Consider the following 22926-nt stretch of genomic DNA (forward strand, 5'->3'; position numbering starts at 1 on the left):
AAAAAAAAAAAAATCATCTGGGTATTTCAGGTGTTAATGTAGTTTATTCAAGCTAATGCTGATGCCACTACTCAGTTAAACTTAAATTTCCATGGACTGTAAAGAAGAAAAGGTTTAGCTGCTCAAAGGACTGCTAATGCCATGCCTCTCAACCTTCAGATTGACATTAACATATGCAGTAGGCATGATGTGATCAATTGGATGATGAACACTGCGCCAGGTCCTTTAGGAGAGAAACAACACTGTCTGCTGATCCAAGGAGATACCGTGCATTTGATCGCTTTCTCCCAACGGAACAAGAGAAGTAATTGTCACCTTTGAGATCAAGTACTGAAGCACCCTCATGCAGTGGCATTTTATCCTGCAACATAGGTTGCAAAGCAATTGCACTTCCGGGATTGGTTTCTTTCTTCTCTAAAGTAGACAATGAACGCTGCTTCTTAAGGCGAGATGCCCTCGGCCCACTTTGGCTGGCCAAATTATTTGGCATAGATGCCTTCACATGATTGGCTACCATGGCTCTTGCTGGAGGTGGTGAATCACAAGGAAGCTCTGGCTCAAAAAACGTATAGACGTCTTCATCCTGAAGCATCAAATCCAGATAAGCTTGTGTTTCCATCATTCACATTTAATTACAAAGAAACATGTCTCTTTGTGTGTATTGGGTGCCTTCATCCTAGAATTCTCTTGAGAAAAACACAAGGGAAAGACTAAGGAACCCTTTAAAATAGTCGCAGCGTTGTGAGCAATGCCGTGTTCATGTCGGGTTTGCAGGTCGCACCGTGAAGCAATAGCTTTGGAGTATAAGTTGGGACAACAATTCTTTTACATGCTTACAAACAGATTGAAAATGCTTTTGATATATTACAATTTGAAGTAATGAAGGTTCAGCAAAGATAAAAAATGTAGTCTGTCTATAAATCAATATATTCAAATATGAGAATACTTAGCAACAGTAAATCTGCTCTTAAGTTCAAAAATTCATGGTAACACACCTTTGCAAGAAAGTGCCCTATACAGAGAACATAATCAATAGGTGACTTCATGCCTTTGTGATGAACTATTTCTCCTAAGATACGATCTATAGCTGCACCCTGTATAAACATGGAAACGTTGAATGTGGAAGATTAACACGTGAAGGTGATAAATGACAGAACAGTCATCAAAGACTTCCAGCTAACCATAACGCATATACCTTCGTAACACCAACTGCTCGGACCTCGACAGATCGGCCACCTCGGACAACATCAACAGAGGCATTGGAGATTGGACCTGTCCACAGATGCTGCAACATATCCCTTGCTTGAATCCTTCCAAACTCAACATCTAATGTAGTATTTATACAAATAAGTGAATGAGCAAAACAGAAAACAACAAAAACAGCATAATTATAAACACTTTAACCAAAATAAAATAAACTAATTGAAGGGGAAGAAAGTATGGACGTATGTATTTTCTGGTACCTGCGTACTTGTAGTTCCATACAAGTGAAGTTTCACGATGTTCAAAATGAGATCGAGGTGTTCTTTCAGTAAAATACTCGAAAACATGCTGATATTTTAAACAAGCATCAGAAGTCATAAAATGAAAGTAAGACAAAAATTCATGTAAATTTCTACCCCCCCAAAAAAAAAAAACAATTTTAATTAGTATATGGACCTTTACACTGTCAACCCAGTCCATGCATAAATTTTCTGGCATTGTTGTCATCCATTCTCCGTTTGTATGACGTAAAAACATCCCATGTTCTGCTGCCAACCACATGTTGTATTCACTAAAGTTCTGTACAAGAAGTTATTAGTCTGAAAGCATAATTTTCAAAGGAAAAATAATTACTGGAGAATTGGAGAAAACGAGTGTACATCATCCAAGACAGCTCTTTCACTGCCACTGAGGACAACAATTGTTGTCTTTGGGTCATCACAAAGCTTCCTTAAAGGTTCCTTTATATCTGGGTGCAATTTAAGCTCCATTTCTTTTAATTGACCATTTCTCCCTAGGGCATCCACTGGTTCAGTTAAGGCAGAATTGAATCCCTGTGATGTGTAAGCAAAATGATAAGGCATCTATTATATGTGATGTTGAATAAAAAGATTGCATAACAGAGTGAAACATGCAGTTAACGGTTAATAAACAGAGTTCATACAGTGGAAAGGTTACCAAGTAAAGTAAAACATTAAGACAGCAAGTGGACTAATAAATGTGCCAAACTGTTTAGGTCTTTGTATAAGTGACTTGTACAAAATAATATCACTTTGATAAAACTTCAAGTAATTGATAGTCCAAGTCACTCTTCAAAGGACAAGAAGAAATGTCACATAAGGAAGATTGAAACATAGAACTTTTACCATGAAATATTGCAATTAATTTACAATAGCCCCTATAACATCTGAACATAAGCTTACCAGTATGACCAATCTATTACTGGATTTCAAATAACGATCAACTGCTATTTCTGTTGGAAGTAATGGTGGAACTTGTCTTGTCCTAAGTTGAGCTTCAACAATAGTATCATTGAGTTCGCTACAAAAGATGAGGACTTCAGAATCAGAAGAAAGTATGAAAGAATATTTAAGAAGGAAGAAAGAAAAGAAAGGTGCATTTTCTACAAAGAAAAAAGATAGAGAAATCTATTCGGTGAATAAGACAACACATAAACTGATATATCTATGTTAATCTCCTTTTTCCATATACACTGCGTAAATCTTACACCCAGTGCAACATTAGAAGTGATTTCAAATCAATGGAACTATATAAGTATATCAATGACAGTCGAAACATCATAAACAACACAGCCACCAAAATATGCATTGAAAGAGAAGTTTGTTCCAATCACTTTCTTCTTTTTTAGTTTCCCTCTGCCACTCACTCTTTTCCTGTTTTTTTTTTTTTGGCAATCATTTCACTTACAATCTACTCAAGACAGGATTGGCCACCTTTAAATGGGTTATTGTGGCAAAAGGTCATTGTCCTCACTTTATCTTTATTCTCAATTCCTATCAAAAAATTGGGAGGCTAAGTGAGACTTACATAATACCATCTACTTCTCTACATCTATGTATCTGCTCCCTACAAACCCAGGTTAGGGATTAACAAACAACTTCACCACTCACAGAAAGTAATTTTGTTTTTTGTTTTTTTTTTTTCAAAAAATTAGGAAATCAGTTGCATTGGTATTCTACTTCATGAACCCTTGAAGATTGCATGAGCCTGATTCGAAAACACTTAGAAATTAACATTTTGAAAACAATAGTGCACACCCTCTCATCACAATATTCAGATCATTTTTTTTCTTCTGTTCTTTGGGTAACTGAGCATGTAAGACCACATTGGTGGCAAAAGAGTGCGCATTAGGGGAGGTGGTCTAACTGACAAACTAATAGACAAATGCATAAACATGGACTGCAGTTGAAACTCTATGCAAAATGAGTGCTTTGCAACACCAGGACATGATCAATACCTTACAAAGGTTGCAGCCCATTCTTGAGATGTGTGAGTTGTCACATGCTTGAAGTTGTGCTGATGCCTTTTCTCTCTCTCATCAGCTGGCATTTCCAAGGCATAACTAATGGAAGCAGCAACTTCAGTCACGTTCCATGGGTTTACCAAAATAGCCCCAGCCCCAAGAGACTGTGCTGCACCTGCAAACTAGGAAACAAAAGAGAAGATTTGAACACAAGTTTCAACTTAATAATATCTCTTACCCATACTATAAGTAGACTTGATAAATTTCATTTGATGAAGCAAATCATTCTCTTCTTCCTTTTTTCAAGTCCTCAAATAAATAAAATATCATTCCACAATTACATCACCAAAGTCCAGAAAGCAAAGCAACGCGCAGTAACTCAGCTGCAAATACATAACTAATGAAACCCCACATTCACCATGTTACCATTAATTCTTCCAAAAACTGAAGAGAAAATTACTCATTTTATATTGCTTTCGGATGATAAGAGTACAAGAAATAGGTTTCAAAGTGATTTTATTTCCAAAAGTCTCCACTACAGTATTCAAGCCAAGTTCACGTTCTTATTTTAAATTCAGACTTCCGTAAATTTGAAACAATGACAAATCATCTGACCCTCTTCTTCCCTCTAACTCCTACAATCAAGTATTTAGGTATGTAGGCCTATAATGCTTAGTCCCAAAACAATGTAGGAGTCTAATGTTAAAAATGAATGTTTCTTATGAGTTTTGGCAGGATGCACCCTTGGTAAACCTGCCTACTTGATGCAGCCATAAATCAAATGCTCAAGATGAATGTCCTTGCAGGTTTAAAGGAATGCAGTGTTAACTGATGGTTATATTATCTAATTGTGTATCCTTGTCTAGTTTTTTAAGGCCAATCGCCTTGTTCCTTCCTGTATCTCTGATGTTTTTTAGGGTTAATACCATACTCCAGGTAACCAGGCCAATGGGTTAGTTTTTCCATGATAATCTCAGAAGGGATAGAAATGCTTCCAACTTCACTCGTTGTCCTCTTCTTTTCTGCAACTCTAATCATCAAGTGATTTAGATAGGCCTGTTGTGCTTAGTCCCGAAATAACGTAGGGTTACAAAGCAAGTAAGCCAACACCTGTAGGAAGTGGCTAGGAATCTAATGCTAAATATGAAATGTTCTTATGAGTTTTAGCAGGAAACACCCTCAATAATCACTGCCTACTAAATGCGGCAAGAAATCAGATGCTTCACATGAATATACCTACCAGTTTGAACGGAATGTAATGTTGACTGGTAAGTAAGTATCTTATCTACTTATATATCATTGTCTAGTTTTTTAAGGCCAATCTCCCTGTTCTTTCCTGTAGCTGTGTATGTTTTCTTGCATTAATAGTATAGTACTCTAGCTCACCGGGTGAATAGGTAAGTTTTTATGGGATAGAATGTATAGAAACACTTAGACCCTCAGTCAAGTAGTTACTTTTGGATTAAATTATTCTTCTCTTTATGCCTCAAATATATCTTCAAGCTTACAAACAGTTTATCAACAACTAAAAGATACATTTCCTGGATATTGTATATGATGTTCATCCTCATATTTTCTTCTTTTAAGTGATGGCCAAAACATCTTTGCTTGCAGGTATATCATTTTAAAAAAGCCAACAGTTCACTATGAATAAACTAATAATCATAAATAAAACCAAATAAATGGAAAGCTTAATTACCTCACTTAGAATGAGAACTCCTTTGTTGGAAGCTTGGCAGGCAACAAACTCATAGCTGACAAGATTCATTCCATCCCTTAAAGATGTTACGAGTGCTACATCTAAACAAGAAAGAGTGAATAAAAACATTTTGAGTGCAAATCTCCCATTAAATATAGCCTTTTATACAACAGTATGGAAGAAATGATAGGTTAATTGCATCTCCATATTGATGGCTTGCCTCAACAGTTTTAGTTAACAACAATGCTTCAATGTATGTCAAATGAAACAAATATTGCTAAAATTTGGACAACCAAAAATGTAATAATTATTATTTGGCCAATCAGGGAGGGAACACGCATTTCGTGCATTTATCTTAAGGAACCTTCTATTAAACCTTTATTAAGTATCTGAGTACAACTTCAATATATTGTCAATAGCAACATGTAACCATCTCTCTTACGATTGTCTTCAGTTAATGTGCTCACAGTGCTCTGACAGTATGCCAGAAAGTTAAAATATTTATAGCCAATTTCCAGAAAATTGGATGGTTTATCAAAGACAATAGAAAAAAATAAACAGATGGCATGATACATTTAAAGGAGTGTAAGTAACAAGAACATAAAAACAATAAAGAGCATAGGCATGAGCTAACTGGAAGACTTTATTTTGCATTTAATTAGCATGAGAACTCAAGAAACAATTGATTAAGATATTTAATGATTTAATTTGCCTCCTTATACTATTTCAACACCTTAGCCATCTTCTTAACTTGGGGGAGACAAGACAAAAAAGACAACAATGACTACGTCTGTGATCGATGGCACAAAAATGAGTACCAGTAATAGCATATAGTGCACATAACGCATGAAAGTCGAGAGATCGATCCTGTAAATAAAGAAGAGAATGCTTTAGAAGTCTTCAGATGATCAGCCAACAATAGTTGCAATAGAAATGTTTTTCGTAAGAGCATAGCTAAAGGACTTATTAGGGCATAATAAGAAACATATCGAATTAAGAAAGAACAATAATTTTATGATATTTGCCTAATTTTCAGTCTATGCAACATCAATACATGACAAAAGTTTAACTTCTTATCTTACACTGCTTCCAAAGACTATATAACAAAATGCATCTCTAGGACTTCAGTTTCAAATTTCTGAGTCCACAAATACTTATAAAAAAGAAAAAGTGATGGTAGAACTCAGCATGTGAACATGCAATGCTAGTAGTGAGCAATAAAGTCACTAAAAAGATAATAATGTTTGATTTACAATTAAAAAGATACCTTTTACAGTTAAAAAAACAAAGAGATGCGTTTAACATCTTAACCATTAATATAAGTTATTATCTAATTTTACATATATGAGTTTGTAATTGATTGGATAAAAACAAAAGTTGATAAGGTAAAGACAAACCAGATGATGTATTGGAACCGCAGTTAGAGTACCAAATTTCCCATTAATGCGTCCAACAATCTCATGAACCTGGCTTGTAAGCTTTTGATCTATCAAAGCAACAAGTAGAATATATTGATAATGGATACTCCAAGATGATATAAAATTTTGGAAAAGATTAATTTCATATTCAGAGCAACAGAGAAAGAACCTCTAATTGAATTCCCTAAGAATTGCAATTCTATTAGTGAAAGTTTATTAAAATAACATAAAACGAAGCATGCGTGAGACTAATTCTAAGGCAAGGCAAACCCAAGTAAAAATGAACATGATGATCATAACTTAATCAAACAGTCCCCCCAAAACAAATTCTAAGTGTAAAAAAAATGACATGAAAATGAGGAAAGGAGAGGGCCGGGGGGGGGGGGGGGGGGGGGGGGGAGTGGGGGGTGGACTAATAAGGCTTGTAGGTTATAATAAAGATATTTTTATAAATTAACAAAGACCTTTTATTTTGCTGCAAACAGAGGCAGTTAAACTTGGTGTCATGTAAAGCTGGAATTTGTTTGAAGTCCTCCAAATGTAGATACATAAAGGAGGTATAGATATAGGGTTCGATAGTAAGATAGGATTTATGTAGCCAACCATAAGGATTTCAAGTAAAGGCTCTCTTAAGTTAAATAGAGTTGTGTGAACAAGTAACCAACCCCAAGTATCTAAAAAGTAGGGCTCTGGTAGAATTAAGTGGGGAAAGTAGGATTCATGTAACCAACATCACATTTCAAATAAAAGTCCTGTTAAGTTGAGAACACATGTACATGTACACTTATAAACATATGTGTATTTGGAGAATTATTTCCTTCTCCTATTTTACTACTTTATCATAACCTACAAGCCTTCATTGATGTTAAAAGCTATAATAGTAGGATAGAAAAAATCAATAATATGCACACAATTTAAAGCATGTGTTTCACTAAGTCAAATACAAAAATATAACAACCTACGTGAAAGTGAATTTTATTAGTTTATCTGCTTTGCATATTGTGATTAGAAAATCAAAGAATTTGGACCCGTATAATTGGTTATTGGAGAGAAATAAAATTTTACCAGATACCTAAGGAAATACTTTAACAATGATCGATCATCCATCCTAACTTAATTCCAATTGATCATGTATCATGTGCATAGAACAAATATAGCTTTTCCAGTTATATGAATTTAAATGGAGGAAACATGTTAAGAAGGAAAAATACACTCAGGAACATCCGTCCTTGTTGGTACTGCAATCTGCAGCAAAACAACTCGATCACGCCAATGTGGATTTTCTTCAAGGAACTTTTCAAACGCCAAAATCTTTTGGGGGATTCCCTTAATCATATCAAGACGATCGACCCCCAACATTACCTATCCATAGAAGAACAAGAACATGAGGAAAATTAAAAGCAAACAAACTGATGGTAGTAAGTCTAGCAAACAAGACTAAGGATTCCAGAATGAAGACATAAATCAAATATAAGCAAGAACAGCATTATTATAACCATGTCTAGCCCGACCAACCCCTAACATGACCACCACCTCAACAGTTAATTGCACTCTATTCATAATCAAGAAGAACTATTAACAATGGTGCTTCCAAACAAAACAGGTAGCTCTTACCTTTCGGCCGGCAAATCTTTGTTTCAGTTCTTTCATGTGATTCTGAACTTGAGGGAGTTCAAGAGCTCGAATAAATCGTTCATAATCTATCCCAATAGGAAACTGTTGTTTCAAGCTCCCAAGAAAATAACACATAGGCATGTTGAGAAAAAAATTAAGGGAGGACTTCATATTGATAATTATAATCAATGCTGACAAACCTATGAAATATATGAAACAAAGTGTGGATTTTGCAGGAGAATGGAAAACAAAGAAAGAGAGAGGGTGATCAGCTAATATGTACCGCAGCTACACGTGTAAGCTTTCCTTGATCCTCTACTCCTTCAGGCGTACCCTCAAGTCCAAGGATACGAGTGCAAGCACTTACAAAATGCCTTGCGTAATCATATGTGTGGAAACTGGAAGGTAAAATATCCACCAATTAAAACATTATGGTCTAGAGAACTTAACATAAAATCTATATGAGCACAGCCATTAAACTCTTTTAAAAGTATTGTTGATATTAAAATATCCACCAATTAAAACATTATGGTCTTGAGAACTTAACATAAAATCTATATGAGCACAGTCATTAAACTCTTTTAAAAGTATTGTTGATATAACAGGCTGATATTGAATGCCCCATTTCCTGGTGCAACCGAAGGATGACAAAAAAAAACTCTTTTCTTTTGCCTCTCACTTTTAACTTATCAGAATCCTAGATCTCCAATGATATAAACTTTATAGTAACTTTCATCTTATTGAATACGTCCTAGGGGAAGCTTTAAAATCCTCAACTCCCCAACTAGAAAAATCCTTTAAAATGGGGAACTAAATTTAGCATGATGGAGGTCGTCAATAAGGAAAAATGGCTCTGCTTATATGGTCCCAAAAGAAATGCTCAAATTAGTATTAAGGCATAATACATTTGCATGCTTCTTTTCACTGAAGTTGATAAAACTAATTAAAGGCCTGACTGAAGCTAACAAGAGCAAGCTACCACATTTCAGTTGCAGCTGCAGAGAGTTCATGAAGTTGCCCATTGATTTAATTAGGTTTTGTTTACTGGTATGAAGTTGACAATTAAAAGGAGGGAAAATGACGTAGGAACTAGCCTTTCTGAGAAATGGTACTATAAGGCCTATCATACATACATACATATAAATATACATGTATACATACAAACACACATAAATTAATACATTAGTGTTCCCACCTAGTGAACCCCATGCATATTTGTTGGAAAGTTGGATTGCACCCTTTATATCTTTAAATGTGCTGTTAGGAGAAATTTATACGATTTCCTTGTTCATAAATTTTATGTCACGAACACTTGGGACAAACAGCAGTTTATCACATGCACATATTTTTCAAATTTGACCTAATCAATCATGAAGTAAATCACTTACTCAATAAAATTACAGAGTAAAGCAGCATAATCTAAAGGCAATGAATACCTTTGCATTTCTTGTTTATTCAACAATTATAGAAGCTTATGAATTTCCTAATGTTCTTCGGAGGTGGTAGGAATATATGTCAGTGTCATATGTAGGCATCGAATGGAGTATTGGCATCAGAGATGTTATAGTGGTCAATTACTACTTAAAACATAGTAATGCTAATATAAAATAAGAAAAACGAATATGATTTAGCATCTAATACAAAAACTTGAACACAAGCGTGCAACATATAGGATGTCACCAAAATGAGCAGTTTTTAAATTGGTAATCAAGGAGAAAGGTGAAGACAGTTTCTCAGCTCCTAAGGAGACATCAACCAAGGCAAGAGGCAAGAACACAACCATAGTTTACCAGCTGACCAAAGTCTATCACTAAACTTGGATGACATTTGGAGGCCTTTCTAGGCATGAGAACTTTGAGTTCCATCCAAATACCAGTCTACTCCTAAGAAGCATGATGAAGCAAAAACAGAATAAAACAAAGAATCGTGCATGTCCAAATAATATGCAGAAAAATGAATAGCTTACCCAACTAAATCAGCAGCAAGAACAGATCTCAACAGCTCTGACCGAGAAGGCAGCATTCTATGTATTTCAGAGGAGGGAAAGGGAGTATGAAGAAACCAACCAACTTTCATTTTGTTGTTATATTCTTTTAGATATTTCGGAAGAAACATTAGGTGGTAATCATGGCACCAAACTACATCTCCCTCCTTGTAATGTTCTTTCACTACTTCAGCAAACATTTGGTTTGCCTTCTTATATGCATCAAATTGAGACTGGAAACTACGGGTGGTTGCAAGTCGATCTTCCTGTGGAATCCCGAGATAATGGAAAAGAGGCCACAAGATGTTGTTACAGTAACCATTATAATACTGATGAACCATCTCCTCATCAAGAAATATTGGGATGCACCTCTGCAGTCAATAAACCAAAGTTAGTAAGGGAGAGACAGTACATTATTTGTTTGTGTATTGGGGGGGAATGGGAGCAAAACTTACACATCATAGACATTATCCAATATTATAGATGATACTTGTAGTAGTTGTTAAGTTTTATGGGACTTCAAATGTAACCAAATTTCCGAACCTTTTCAGCTAAGGCGTTAGTGAGTGCTCTTTGTCCAACTTCATCGGGTACATTTACACCAGCCCAACCAATCCATTTGGCATCAAACTCCTTCAGGCCTGCAAAAGAATTTCAAGGCTTCATTTAGCCTTCACTTCAGTGAATAGAGAATTAAAAAACATGCTTAAAAAAATTAAAATTTTTTTTAAAAAAAAAAAAAAGGAGTGAGGGCAAACAGTAGAATCATTATTATTTTTAGCTTTGCAAGATAAAATAAAACAGAAAAATAGAAAATGTAATTTATGAGGTGCGGTCCCAGCTGATTGAATTATAATATACAATGCTTAAAGAAAGAATAAGGATAATGAAAGATTTGACCAATCACTTACCTAAAAGTGCAGTGACTAGCCCTCCAGCACTTACCTCAAGTTGCCATGAGTCCTCACCCCTTCGGATAGCAGAGACCGGCAACCTATTGGCTACCACCAACAATCTTTGTTTAGAAGGGCGCCCATCTTGCCTTTGGCATCCATCAGCCAGAAAAGTTCTTGCAGCTGCAACCCCATTCAAGAACTCTTCCTCCCTAGGTAGACCCAAATTATTATTCTCGGTTGAACATGAATCATTCACATGGATTTCTGCCTCTCCGTTGCAATTTCTTGCTTCCTCACTTGATGGGAAACACCGGTTGGATTTCCTTCTCTCTCTTTCCCTCAGAAGCCTTTCCAATCTAGTTCTTGGTGTCACAGGGCTACAGTTATACTTATTCCCTGGCATGTGTACAGTCTGTAAAGAAACCTGCAATTTGCACGTTTCCATGGTCATGCCTAAAAAGTACTACAAAAGTTTCCAACAAACTGTTCAGACTCAATCTCTTGATATTTCGTCACCCTTACAAAGTGTCATACATAATCATTGAAATGGTGAATTTTCTCTTCTACTTCAAATAAACAAGAAATTCTCCACACTAAATCATCCCACCTACTACACACGAACTACAAACTTTTCCAACAACTGTCCATACTTGTCATATTAGCTGTTTGATTTTTCTTAAGCAAAAGAATTCATACAGTGCATTAACCTATCAACTGAGCAAAAACATTGTCAAAGATAATTTCAAAAATAACAATCCCAGAAATACTGAACAGAGCAATGAGTGTTCAAGAAATGGCAAAGAACTTTACCTTGAGCGTGATCATAAATAAATATCTGGGTTTTATTCTAAACCAATCAGTAAGGAAGAATTCAAAAAGGCAGAACAAAAACAAAAATAACCCATCAACATATCAAGCGCCAAAAAAAAAAAAAAAAAAAAAAAAAAATCAAGAAAAATCAAAATGAGGGTTATTGTAATCTCTACAAACCCAGAAAACCAAACCCAAATACAAAATCAAAAACCCAAAATTTCTTCTTTTTTTTCACAATGGCGTACATGAGCAAGAATGGCCACAAAGAAGTTGAAGAAATCAAAGCAACAAAAGGAACCCAGTAAAAGGCTCTCACCGGATTGTTCTGTAAACTAGTGCCAATTTCTTGAGAAGAATCCACGTTCATCAACAAAATGTGACACTGACCCTGCTTCTGTTGAGAGCTATATATAGAAGCGCAAAGCCTGGCCATACGGGGACGAGGGAGCAAGTTGGCGAGCGATATTTTAGGCGGCTATGCTCAGGAAAGGAAAAATCTACATTCGAAGTATGCATTTGATGATGATTATTAATGGCATAAGGAAATTCATTATCCAAAGCTATAGCCATGGATTACGATGAAGCTAATATGGTATATATGCAGAGCTTTTTAGGCCATGCAGGTGACACCCAAAAAAACTATGCAAATTCAAATGATTTGGTGCTTTTTATATGGTGAATACAACAGATATGTGTGCCAATGTTGCACATTGGGACCCCACCAAGATATAATAGGAAAATTGCTTGGGTTATGATTTTATGGAAATTTTTTTTTTTTTTTTTTTAATAGCAACAACAAAAAAAAAAAAAAAAAAAAAACTTTTGGGTTATGATCAATTGGTTTTTTTGGTATGAATTCAATGCACCAATTCCATGACATTTATCTTATTTCGCTGAGCTGATGTGGTAGTGTTTATCAGCCTTTTAGATCAGTCTTTGTTAAAAATGGATAAATAAATAAGGATTAATGGGTCTTGTTATAACGGTCCAATAAAATAAGAGTGGCATGGAGTGTAGTATGTAGCGTTGCTTGTGTTTATTAGAGTTTATTTCATAAACTTGGTTATAAATCGTATGGATACGAGAAATGCTATTTGTTCATCTTCTATCCATATATTTTTTTTTAAAAAAAAATTACTATTGGATCTATAAGAGTCACATGTAGGTCTTATAGATCATGTGGGTCCTGCATATTTAATGGTAAATTTAAAAGAAAAAAAAAAAAAAAAAAAAAAAAAAGAATGGAAGATGGAGAAATAGCGAAATTGGATAAGAGAAATATATGGGTAATAGTGTAAATGGAGTTTATAACTCCAGCTAAAAATGGTGTTGAATTTCCAATAAAGAAGAAAATCAAAGGTGGATAGTGTATTTTGAATGCTATATATATATATATATATATATATATATATATATTGTAATTTATTTTTGAATAAAATGAAATTTGCAGTTTTGAACACATTTTATGTGTGGGCGGGTGGGACAATCTCAAACCTGTAATGGCATATGCAAAACATAGAAGAGAGCCAAAAAGAGAAAGGAAAATGCCAAAAGGCATCATAAATATTGGGTTATTATCTTTGTCATGGCATTTGGTTCACAAAATCTAATCTTTTTCTTGACATCCACATATTTTTTTATAAGTCAATATATATATATATATATATGGATGTCAAAGAGAATAATACTTAGAAATGTGATGCTTCGGAATCTAGATTTTCAATAGCACGCGAAACTCGTATTTGAGAATTATTAAGAATCAGATAAGACTTAAAAATATGAGATTCTCGCCTGTATAACTCATTTATCTTTGCGACCGTTGAGTAAATAGTACAATTTTTTACTTGTTAATGAAAATCATCGAACCTTTAATTCATATTTACATATTAATCTGTGTCAAATTAAGAATATTAAAAAATGTGAAAAAAACAACTCCATTGTTTTTTTTTAAAAAAAATTTTTTTTTATTTGCTGACATGTCTACACAAAATGAGGGGGATTCGAACTAGTGACCTTCGTTTCATGAAGCATGGTTCACAGCCGACTACCTAGCAAACATGATTAATTACAAACAACATGATATTCGAATAGAAAAAAAAAAAAAAAAAATTACCAATCTTTTTTTAATTACAAACATATATTGGACCTCACTTTTTAAAAAAAAAAAAAAAAAAAAAAAAAACGTGTTTACATTATTCTCCCACAATATTAAAATTAGAAATTGAATATCAATTTACTTCTTCCACTATTTTTGTCTTGCCATTGGTGTCAGCGACAATGGAGCTTTTCTGCTTTCTCAAAAGAGCAAGATTTTCAGGACTTCCACTTGTGACAACGAAAGTGAAGGGTCATGGGTCAACATCTTCCACTTTTTCATTTCTATTATATAAAATAGTGCAGGTACATGAGTATGTTTTGTTTTTATTATGCGAAGATTTTTTACAAATATCAAAGAAATTGAATTAAAAATAGGGTGTAATACCTCATTCCTATGTTGTTTAATTTTTTTTTATTTTTTTTTGTTCTATAGGCTTTACTTTTTTTCACAGTAGGTACGTCTGGTTTACCTAAAGACGGAGATGGTAGTTACTTCCAAAATTTGACAGAACGACACATCAGTACCAATAACAAATTGACACGTGTTTATATAATTAATTAATTTTTTTTAATTAAAAATATTAAAAAATTATATTTAATTAAATTAAAAAAAGAAAAAGAGAAAGAAAAAAAAAAGTTTGGCCACCCCTTGGCCATTTAGGGGGTGGCTCGGCTACCCCCAAATGGTCGGGTTGGGGGTGGTTAGGCCACCTCCATTTGGCCACTTGGGGGTGGTTTGGCCACCCCCATAGATCGTGCCACTCCAAATTGGCCAGATGAGGGTGGCTAGGCCACCCCCATGGCCAAAGTGGGTGGCCAACCACCCCGCAAATGGCCAAGGGGGGTGGCTACGGCCAACCCCAATTTTTTTTTTTAATTTTTTTTGAATATTAAAAAATTTAATTAAATATAATTTTTTAATGTTTTTATTTTTTTTAATTAATTATAGGGACACATGTCAATTCGTTATTTGTGCTGACGTGGCATTACGTGAAATTTTGAACGAAATTTAGATGGATGTGCCATCTCCGTCTTTAGGTAAACCAGAGGTACCTCTTATGATAAAAAATAAACCTTATGAGACAAAAAATAAAGAAGTTAAACCACAAGGAGAATAAGGTACTTAACCCTTAAAAATAAATGAAAGTATGATACGTATAATGGGTTCATTTGGTTTGTGGAATAAGTCCTTAAAATAGGTGGGTGGCTGGCCACCACCAGTGCCATCAGGGCTGGCTAAGATCACTCCAGATTTTTTTGTAGGTGGTCGCCTGGTCGGCCACATATCCAAATCCAATGTATTTGTGTTTTCCCTTTTTTTTTTTTTTTAAAAAAAAAAAAAAAAAAAAAAATAGAAAAATAAGAAATCATGTGAAATTTTTAGGGCTCTTGTGTTGTCAATGGAGGACAAAAAGCAAGTACTTTTGAAGTCTACTTTCAGGAAAGCTCGCTTGTGGTGGAAGCCATATGTCCAAACCTTTTCTGAAGTAGAGACTTAATGAAAATTGAAGTTTACTGAGAATTGAAAATGAGAGGTTGATTGATATTTGGGGAGAGAATTTGGACTCTAGGATTGGTCATGTCAGTCAAACATTATGTTTTGTATGGAAGGGTCTGTTTGCCATTGGCTTGGAAAAAGAGACTACTTAGAACTGTATCAAGCTTTGATTGATGTGAGAAAAAAATAAGAATGTTTTGTATGAAAAAGTGAATTTTTTTTGTATTGTAGTGATTTTTTTATTTAAATAGTAGTAAAAGATGATTAACATGAAGTAAAAAGTAAGAATAGTAAGAGTTGAATTTAAGACGAATAGTATGGGGCTTTTTTTTTTGGCCCATTGGCAAACAACCCCTATATCCATACCTTAAAAAGGTTTGTGGACCTAATTGATTTTGAAAGGACCAAGACAATGCAGTTTCTTGCATGGTAAAACTAGAATTTGGATAGTTTAAGAGAGCAGGTTGTATAGTTTACTTATTTTAGATAGTTTAAGGTGGCGAGCTTACTTGTCAGGAACAAATGGGCCTTACAATCTTTTTCTCTTAAACTGTTTGAATGTCTGTAAAATTCAGACAGTCTAATTTTAAGGATCTCAATTCGTGGTGACCAATTTGTTTCTCAAAAGTTTCCAAGCAAGCAAGTGGTGGAGGTATATCACCTTTGTCATTTTCTAATCCTTGAAATAACTAACAATTTATTATGCTATGAGGATTTGATTGATTAATTAGGAATGGTTTATGATGGTCTTTTAAGTTCCAAACTCAATAGTCTTCTTTGGTCTTTGTTTCCTTCCATCCCAATACCAAGGGACAAGGATATTCTCTAGTTTATTTGAACAGGATAGAATCCAATTGGTTTTATTCATAAGGGCAAAATTGTCATTTTTACATTTTTTTTGGGACAATTTTGCTCTTCAAATAAAACAAACAAACTGGAGATGATTCAAATTCAATAGGAAGGGACAAGAATCTTTTCTAATTCATTTGAATTATTCATAAGGGCAAAATTGTATTTTCACATTTTTTTGGAAAAAAAATGGTCAATAACATTTATAAGCATTTAAATTGAAGGAAAGGAATATAAATAAAGTATGTGCTATGTTGTGTGTTTGTCATCCATTTAGGAGCTAACTAGATAAGGTGACCTTTCACATGGACCACAATCTCGATATTTCAGTAAAGAGAAAATCCTACCAACAAAATCAATCAATTTCTTCTATATAATAAGTTTGAAATAAGAATACCCCACATAAATATCTAAGAAACTAATTCATCCAATAACCAATGCGTAAATGATGCCCACTCAAATAAAAAAAAAAAAAAAAAATTGATACTTTCTCCTATAAACTGTTAGTCGTTGTCACTTATTTTTATGAATTTTAAATTAATGCGATTTAGACCATATTTTGAAGTTATGGTGTCATTAGTATACGAAAACTCATTGAGAACAACTAAATAAATTAATATCAAGTGTGGAAATGTAAATTGCAAGTTGCATTTTTATGTTTTAAAAGATAATTAAATTCTTTTGAGTTGTTTATTTATTTCATTTGTTATGTTTTTTTAATATTTATGGTAAAATTTTCAGCTTTATCTTTTAATCTTCCATATTATCAACCAAAATCCTAGCTCCACTAATGATTGTGACAAATGTAATTGCATCACCAAAGTGGCTTGCATCAACCCAATAGATATTGGTAATTGACTCTCCAACATACAATTAAAATATCTTCGTGGGGATGACGAGGCACAAGTAGAGCACGACTATTGGGTGGTGTGTAAAAACCATGTGCCAGCGTGTGAAGGCCACATCCCGGCCCGTGATGGTTGGATGGAGGGGGCGGAGGAAATTGGCGTCGTATAGAGTAGCCATAGGAGACGCTGGGGAGGCTCGTTGGTGGCCATGACATATGGAGGACATATAGTTTTGAAAAACCACGAAATGAGCTCCATATCTATTCGAGAGCAAAAATTTATTAGATTTGTGATGAATATTTATTGGATTTTAATTCAATGGTAGTTTTAAAAGTTACATATGAGTGTGAGAAATTGGATGTGGAGAAGTAAAAATGTGTAGCACATTAATCTAAAACGATTAATGACCGCACGAAGAAAAAAAAAAAAAAAAAAAAACTGGAAATTACATTTCTATCCCACATCAACACACTTTGCTGCTATGACCCTGCTAATCAGCCTTTAGATCAACCTTTGTTAAACAAAAATGTGAGCAGAAAACATGATCCTAAAGTAATGCTCAACTTAATTGTGAGGAACTTGTAAGAGTATGGTGAGTACCATTATTTGTATTTATATGCAACCCTTTACCATTTGGATTTTTGAGATGAGGAACGAAAAATGCATATCCAAGACCAAAATTAAGGAAGTCTAATTCAGCTTATCATTGTAAATTTCTTTCACAAAATGGAAAATAGTCCAAAGCAGGGACAACTCATCAGACCAAGCCCTAGAATGGTATCTAGGATGAGGCAGCAACCAGAAAACATCTTGCATCCTCTTGGCATACACATCAATCATACTGTGTACCGATTCTTGGCAGCTTTGTCAAGTTTCTTTGCATCATCCTGAAGGAGGAAGACCAGAAAATTACTTACAAAACCCATAACCTATGATAAATGAGGTGAGAGCCAATAAAGGAAAACAAATTAAGTACATTCTCCAAAAAGTATCCTTACATGGAATATAAATCCTATCGTCTCATTGTAGTCGAGAAACTCCTTCCACTGTTTCCCAATGCTCATCTGCAGCCAAAAAAAAATTGGCATGAGATGCTATGCAGGCCTTTTTACAATCAGAATAAAAACAGTCGCTAAAAATGACCAATAACAGCAATTCAACCAGGCCTTGTTTACAGGTGAAATCCATGAAAATTTCTTAAATTGATCTAAGGAAGCTAAATCAATTCTTATTCCTCTCACTTGAATCTTCGAGAATCAAAGGATTATTTCATATAGAACCCATGAATAAAAAAGTGAACAATGGGAAAAGATAAAATGTGTCCAATAGATTAATCCAAGTGATCATATGGGCTCACCCAATTGCTCCACTTAGTATCAAGTATTTTGAGTCATACGATAACCATTCCAACGTGCACATATAAAATTTCCCTTCTTTTCCTCTACCTTCTTGCAATCTAAGTGGGGCATTAAAGGGGAGCAATAAAGGAATAGCCACAGTAAAATACAAACCAAGGATCCATGTTGTGCTCATATAAACAAAAGCAAAAATTAATGTGCTTCAGTGATATAGTATCCATACGTGGGAGACAAAGTATGAAAAGTTTTCTTGTGGGTCAAAAAAATAAAATAAAAATGGGGACAAATAATAAAGGCAGTATGATGAAGGCTGGTGGGTTTATCTGCTTCAAAAAAAGTTACCTGTGCAGCTTCATTTGTAGCATTCTTGGTCCACACGCTTATTTTTTCCTGCCTAGCTCTGACATTGACAACTGCTCCACAAATTTCATCCCCATGATCAAATTGCTCTCCAATCATTGCCAGCAACTAGTATCAGCACACTCAGAAAATTAGATGCCACAAAGAATTTTTGATTCAGTGTTAACTTACAAAGATTGTCTGAAACATACCGTATACAACCAAAAAGTGTCAGATTTCCCTCTATTAAAAAAGGTTATAGTCCACTTCCCTCCATTGGCACAAACAGGGTCCTCCCATTTTGGCTCTATTTTATGTTTAAAACAATAGATGTCTGCTCCGTGACCCAACTTGCTTGGATGATGAATATTATTGTAAACACTGTGCAAGGAATAAATTGCCCAGGCAAATTTGTCAGTTATTTTGAGGAGATTGATAGAGAGACCAGAGGCATTGATAGTTCAAGAAGGCAAATCAGCAGTTACGGAAGCAAAGATTCGAGATCATAATCATACAAACTATGCCAAAAAATTTAGATGCAATGAGATGCTATGATATTCTCCCATGTCTTCAGGCCCCATTTTCATTTTATACATGTGCAGAGAAATAGGGTTCTCTGGCCAAAACCAAAGAGAAAAGGGGGAAGGGGGTTCCCATCATTCAATTGGTACCTATATTTGTTTCGACAGAGAGTATGGGAATTGTTAACGAATTTTAAGTACTAGATAGAAGAGAATTTATTTTAGGGAAAGAAAAAGTACTAGATCAAACAGGTTAAGACAAATAGCTAATGTTTAGCAGAGAGGTATAGAAATGAAGCCAACTACTCCCACAACGAAGTACATAAAATACTGTCAAATTTCAAGGGAAAGAAACACTAACATCCCCTCTCTGTCTCACAGAGGTACAGGCAGGACAGCCTCTGTATCGGTAAGTATTAAATTGTTGAGCTCAGTTTGGGCTTTTCAGTCTTGTTCCCTCTATTGCATGAGATAAGGAAAATAGGTTATGATGCGAGAAGGCAGTGATGGTGAAGGTGAGGCTAGAAGAAGCAGCAGTAAGAGCAAGCTCCCAAGAGATTCTGGCAATAGGAAGATTCCAACAAACAAACATTTGTATAGGCTGGTTCTCATCTATGTAATGCAAATTTGGTTTCTTCAAGGAGTCAGAAGCAAAGTCCCTCCTCACCTAAATGAACAATTACAGGGCAATTATTAAAGAAAAAGGAGTTTCACACACATGCACTTAAAATTTGTTAAATTTGACTCTGTGTTTACACTTAATAAGGTTATTACTTATAAAAACCTTATAAGATGGATGATTTATATAAATCATCCATCAAAAAAAAGAAAGGTTACTAAATATTCATCAAAAAAAGAAAAAGAAAGAATACTTGATTCAAACCCCCCTCCCACCGGGATCCCCAAAATTAAAAAAGCAAAAAGGCGTTGTCTCAATATTTGATAATTTTTTAAAATAAGTCTATATAGTTGATGTTTTAGTGGTCCATGACAATTGATGTATCTATAAACTTGAAAGAGTTCCACCCTGCACCGCAAGGATTAAGGAAAAAAATCCCACGGTTAAGAGTATAATTATGGATTTCAGCCCTAGCAAACAAATGAAGAAAGTCTACTGACTCAAAAATAATAGAGGTAGGTGCAGTTCACAAAGTTTTGCTTCTCTTAAAATCACATGACGTGCAAGTAGATGGATGTACATATAGTTGGGAGAAAGGGGTTAGAGGGGGAGAAATTAAAATTTCTGAATTTCAGGGACCAAAAGTGTATTCAGTCAACTATAAAGTATGGCACATAAATAACAAGAACCACATATAGACATGAATATGATACCATACGGTGATCAATCTCAACAAAAAAGTATGAAACCAACATTTAACTGAATAAAAAACCAGTATCTGCACAAATATACAGAATACTCTACAGATTCATGTAATACTCCATAAAAAAAAGAAAAAAAAAAAAAAAGGAAAAAAAAGAAAATTCAACTACATGATTCATATGAAACCAGAAATTTTGCTAAATTAGGGTTTTGAATGCAATATTCAACTATTTGCAAAAAACCTACCAAATTCACTTAAACAAAGTTCTTTTAAACCGAAGCACAATGTCTCTACCACTTGACACACCCAAGAACTTTAAACTAAAACAAACATAAAAAACACAAAATTCAACACCCCCCCCCCCCCCCCCCCCCCACCCCCCCACCCCCCCTCTTTCCAATTCCTCCTGATTCTCAGCAACCACAAACAGATCATAGTTTGAATTCAAGATCCATAAATGTTCAGCTAATTCATTCCCATTGGCACAGAAACAGTGATAAATCAACCTAACTCTAAACAGACAACACTCTCTTTTCCTCATTTCTCTTAACAACAATTTGCCAACTTCTCTTTCCATTTTTCCTCAAATTTTCCATTTCCCCTCCAAAATCCAAATCTTTCACTTCCTCAGCACCCAAACAAAGACCAACCAGAAACAAAAACTCAATACACACACATATTGTATAGTATAGCAAAAACAGAAAAGATTTAACCTCCAGAACTCTTCGACCGTAGCAAAGGTGTAGATCGGCCTCAGAGAGCTACCCCAAGCGGCCTGCTTGGACTTGGCAGAGGGGTTGTCGAACCAGAAGGTCCACGAGTGCTCGAGCGGGTGGAGCTGGTCCACCAAAGCCGTTGCCGTTTGCTTCGAGTCCTCGTCTACCCCTACGATCTCTCCCTCCTCGGGCTCCTCGTCCTCCTCTCCAGCTCCGCCAGCCCTAGGGTTCGGGTTAGGGTTTGCGTTCGTGTTGGTGTTGATCTCTTCCTCGGTGGTCGCTGACTTTAGCGCCTCCTCCACCACCATTTTCCTCTTCCTTTCTTCTCGTTTCTCGGGGATTTTCCTTCGCTTTCTCGTTCTTTCTCGGCGTTTCTTTTCCTATTTTCTCAGTCTTGGAGATACAGAGAGATATGTATGCATGCCTAAGCAAGTGGCAAATGGGTTGGGCTGGGCTTCTCTTAGTTTTTGGGTTCAGTCAAGGGCCCATATGATGTTTGCAAATATGTTCGAGAGTCCTATGCCTAGATTAGTTCTAAAAGTTTTCTTTGTGTCCTCATTGTGTCTCTTGAAACTAATGTTGCGACACCCTGCTCTAAATGATATGATATTATTCATTTTGGGCTAAGTTTGCACGATTTTATTATTGGGTTTACCCAAAAGGCCTCATACCATTTAAAGCGGGGTGTAATCCAACCTGAGATGAGGGGAGCGTGCACAAGCCCATGTAGATCGCCAGCGAGGACGCTGGGTCTCAATAGGGAGTGATTGTGACGTTCCACATTACTTACAGGTAGAAAAGATGATGTGTTTATATGTAATATGTTTTATCTAAATGCTATGAGGCCTTTTGAAAGTAAACCCAATAATAAAACTGTGTGAGCTTGGCCCAAAGCAAACAATATCATATTATTTGGAGTAGGGGTGTTACAAATGTAACTTTTAAAATTATAACAATATTGATGGCCGTCAAGCCTAATATGGGTAAAGCTTTCGACCAAATAGAGCGATCCTTCACTTTTTTATTTTTTATTTTTGTCTTTTCTTTTAGACGGTCCTGTAGTAAGTGTCGAGGCAAGGTAACCCTCTTTCTCCCTTTCTTTTCTTTCTTGGTTTTGAGGTGCTTTCCATATTGACCCTCAAGAGGGGTTGAAGAATGTCATTGTCTTATTTTTCATGCTAGGACCAAGCACGTGGAGCTTGATTTAATGCCAATTATTCCCTTATGACCTAATGAGGGTATTTTGGTATGTTTCATAGTTCCTGTTAGGATTTAACACTCAATTCTAATGGAGGAAGTAAATTACATCAAATCAGAAGTTCGAGAGGGTGAAATTGAGAGTTTTTGAACTTAGTTTATAAAGACATTTGAATATACAGTAAAGTCAAGCTACAAAACTGACTTGATTTGTGTTAAATCTTTCAATTATTTCACCTATGATATACAGTATTGGGGAAGCACAGTACTGCACAATCTAATTGCCATCAA

General features: G+C 35.1%; 2 protein-coding genes across 3 annotated transcripts; both read right to left on the reverse strand.

The window, feature by feature from the left end:
* Positions 1-25: 25 nt before the first annotated feature.
* LOC132170821 (alpha,alpha-trehalose-phosphate synthase [UDP-forming] 1) lies at positions 26-12246 on the reverse strand. Of its 2 annotated transcripts, XM_088516594.1 has the most exons (18): positions 12207-12246; positions 11093-11501; positions 10725-10822; positions 10164-10552; positions 8481-8595; positions 8198-8299; positions 7795-7945; positions 6563-6651; positions 5984-6032; positions 5166-5266; positions 3461-3648; positions 2406-2523; positions 1863-2036; positions 1660-1782; positions 1464-1551; positions 1196-1326; positions 996-1094; positions 26-583 (listed from the first exon to the last, which is right to left on the reverse strand). In XM_088516594.1, exons 2-18 carry the CDS (start codon positions 11478-11480, stop codon positions 194-196), a joined length of 2793 nt encoding a protein of 930 aa, XP_088372720.1. In that variant the 5' UTR covers positions 11481-11501; positions 12207-12246; the 3' UTR covers positions 26-193. The 2 variants fall into 2 exon arrangements, with proteins under 2 accessions (XP_088372720.1, XP_059437920.2); XM_059581937.2 differs by lacking the exon at positions 12207-12246 and having other exon boundaries at positions 11093-11528.
* A 5616-nt stretch (positions 12247-17862) lies between these two features.
* Positions 17863-21834, reverse strand: LOC132170361 (eukaryotic translation initiation factor 4E-2). The gene is made up of 5 exons (XM_059581314.2): positions 21436-21834; positions 19092-19260; positions 18883-19008; positions 18181-18246; positions 17863-18069 (listed from the first exon to the last, which is right to left on the reverse strand). Exons 1-5 carry the CDS (start codon positions 21744-21746, stop codon positions 18019-18021), a joined length of 723 nt encoding a protein of 240 aa, XP_059437297.1. The 5' UTR covers positions 21747-21834; the 3' UTR covers positions 17863-18018.
* Between the last annotated feature and the right edge of the window lie 1092 nt (positions 21835-22926).

The sequence above is a fragment of the Corylus avellana genome, chromosome 1 (assembly GCF_965113065.1).
Source record: "Corylus avellana chromosome 1, dhCorAvel1.hap1.2, whole genome shotgun sequence".
Lineage (NCBI taxonomy): Eukaryota > Viridiplantae > Streptophyta > Magnoliopsida > Fagales > Betulaceae > Corylus > Corylus avellana.

Excerpts from the sequence above, each read along its gene's own strand:
- LOC132170821 (XM_059581937.2), bottom strand. The coding sequence starts at position 11,528 with ATGACCATGGAAACGTGCAAATTGCAGGTTTCTTTACAGACTGTACAC. Across the intron at positions 10,553-10,724 it reads CTAACGCCTTAGCTGAAAAG|AGGTGCATCCCAATATTTCT; the intron begins GTTCGGAAATTT and ends TATTGACTGCAG. Across the intron at positions 1,095-1,195 it reads GAGCAGTTGGTGTTACGAAG|GGTGCAGCTATAGATCGTAT; the intron begins GTATATGCGTTA and ends ATGTTTATACAG.
- LOC132170361 (XM_059581314.2), bottom strand. The coding sequence starts at position 21,746 with ATGGTGGTGGAGGAGGCGCTAAAGTCAGCGACCACCGAGGAAGAGATC. Across the intron at positions 19,009-19,091 it reads ACACTTTTTGGTTGTATACG|TTGCTGGCAATGATTGGAGA; the intron begins GTATGTTTCAGA and ends TGCTGATACTAG. Across the intron at positions 18,247-18,882 it reads CTACAAATGAAGCTGCACAG|ATGAGCATTGGGAAACAGTG; the intron begins GTAACTTTTTTT and ends TTTTGGCTGCAG.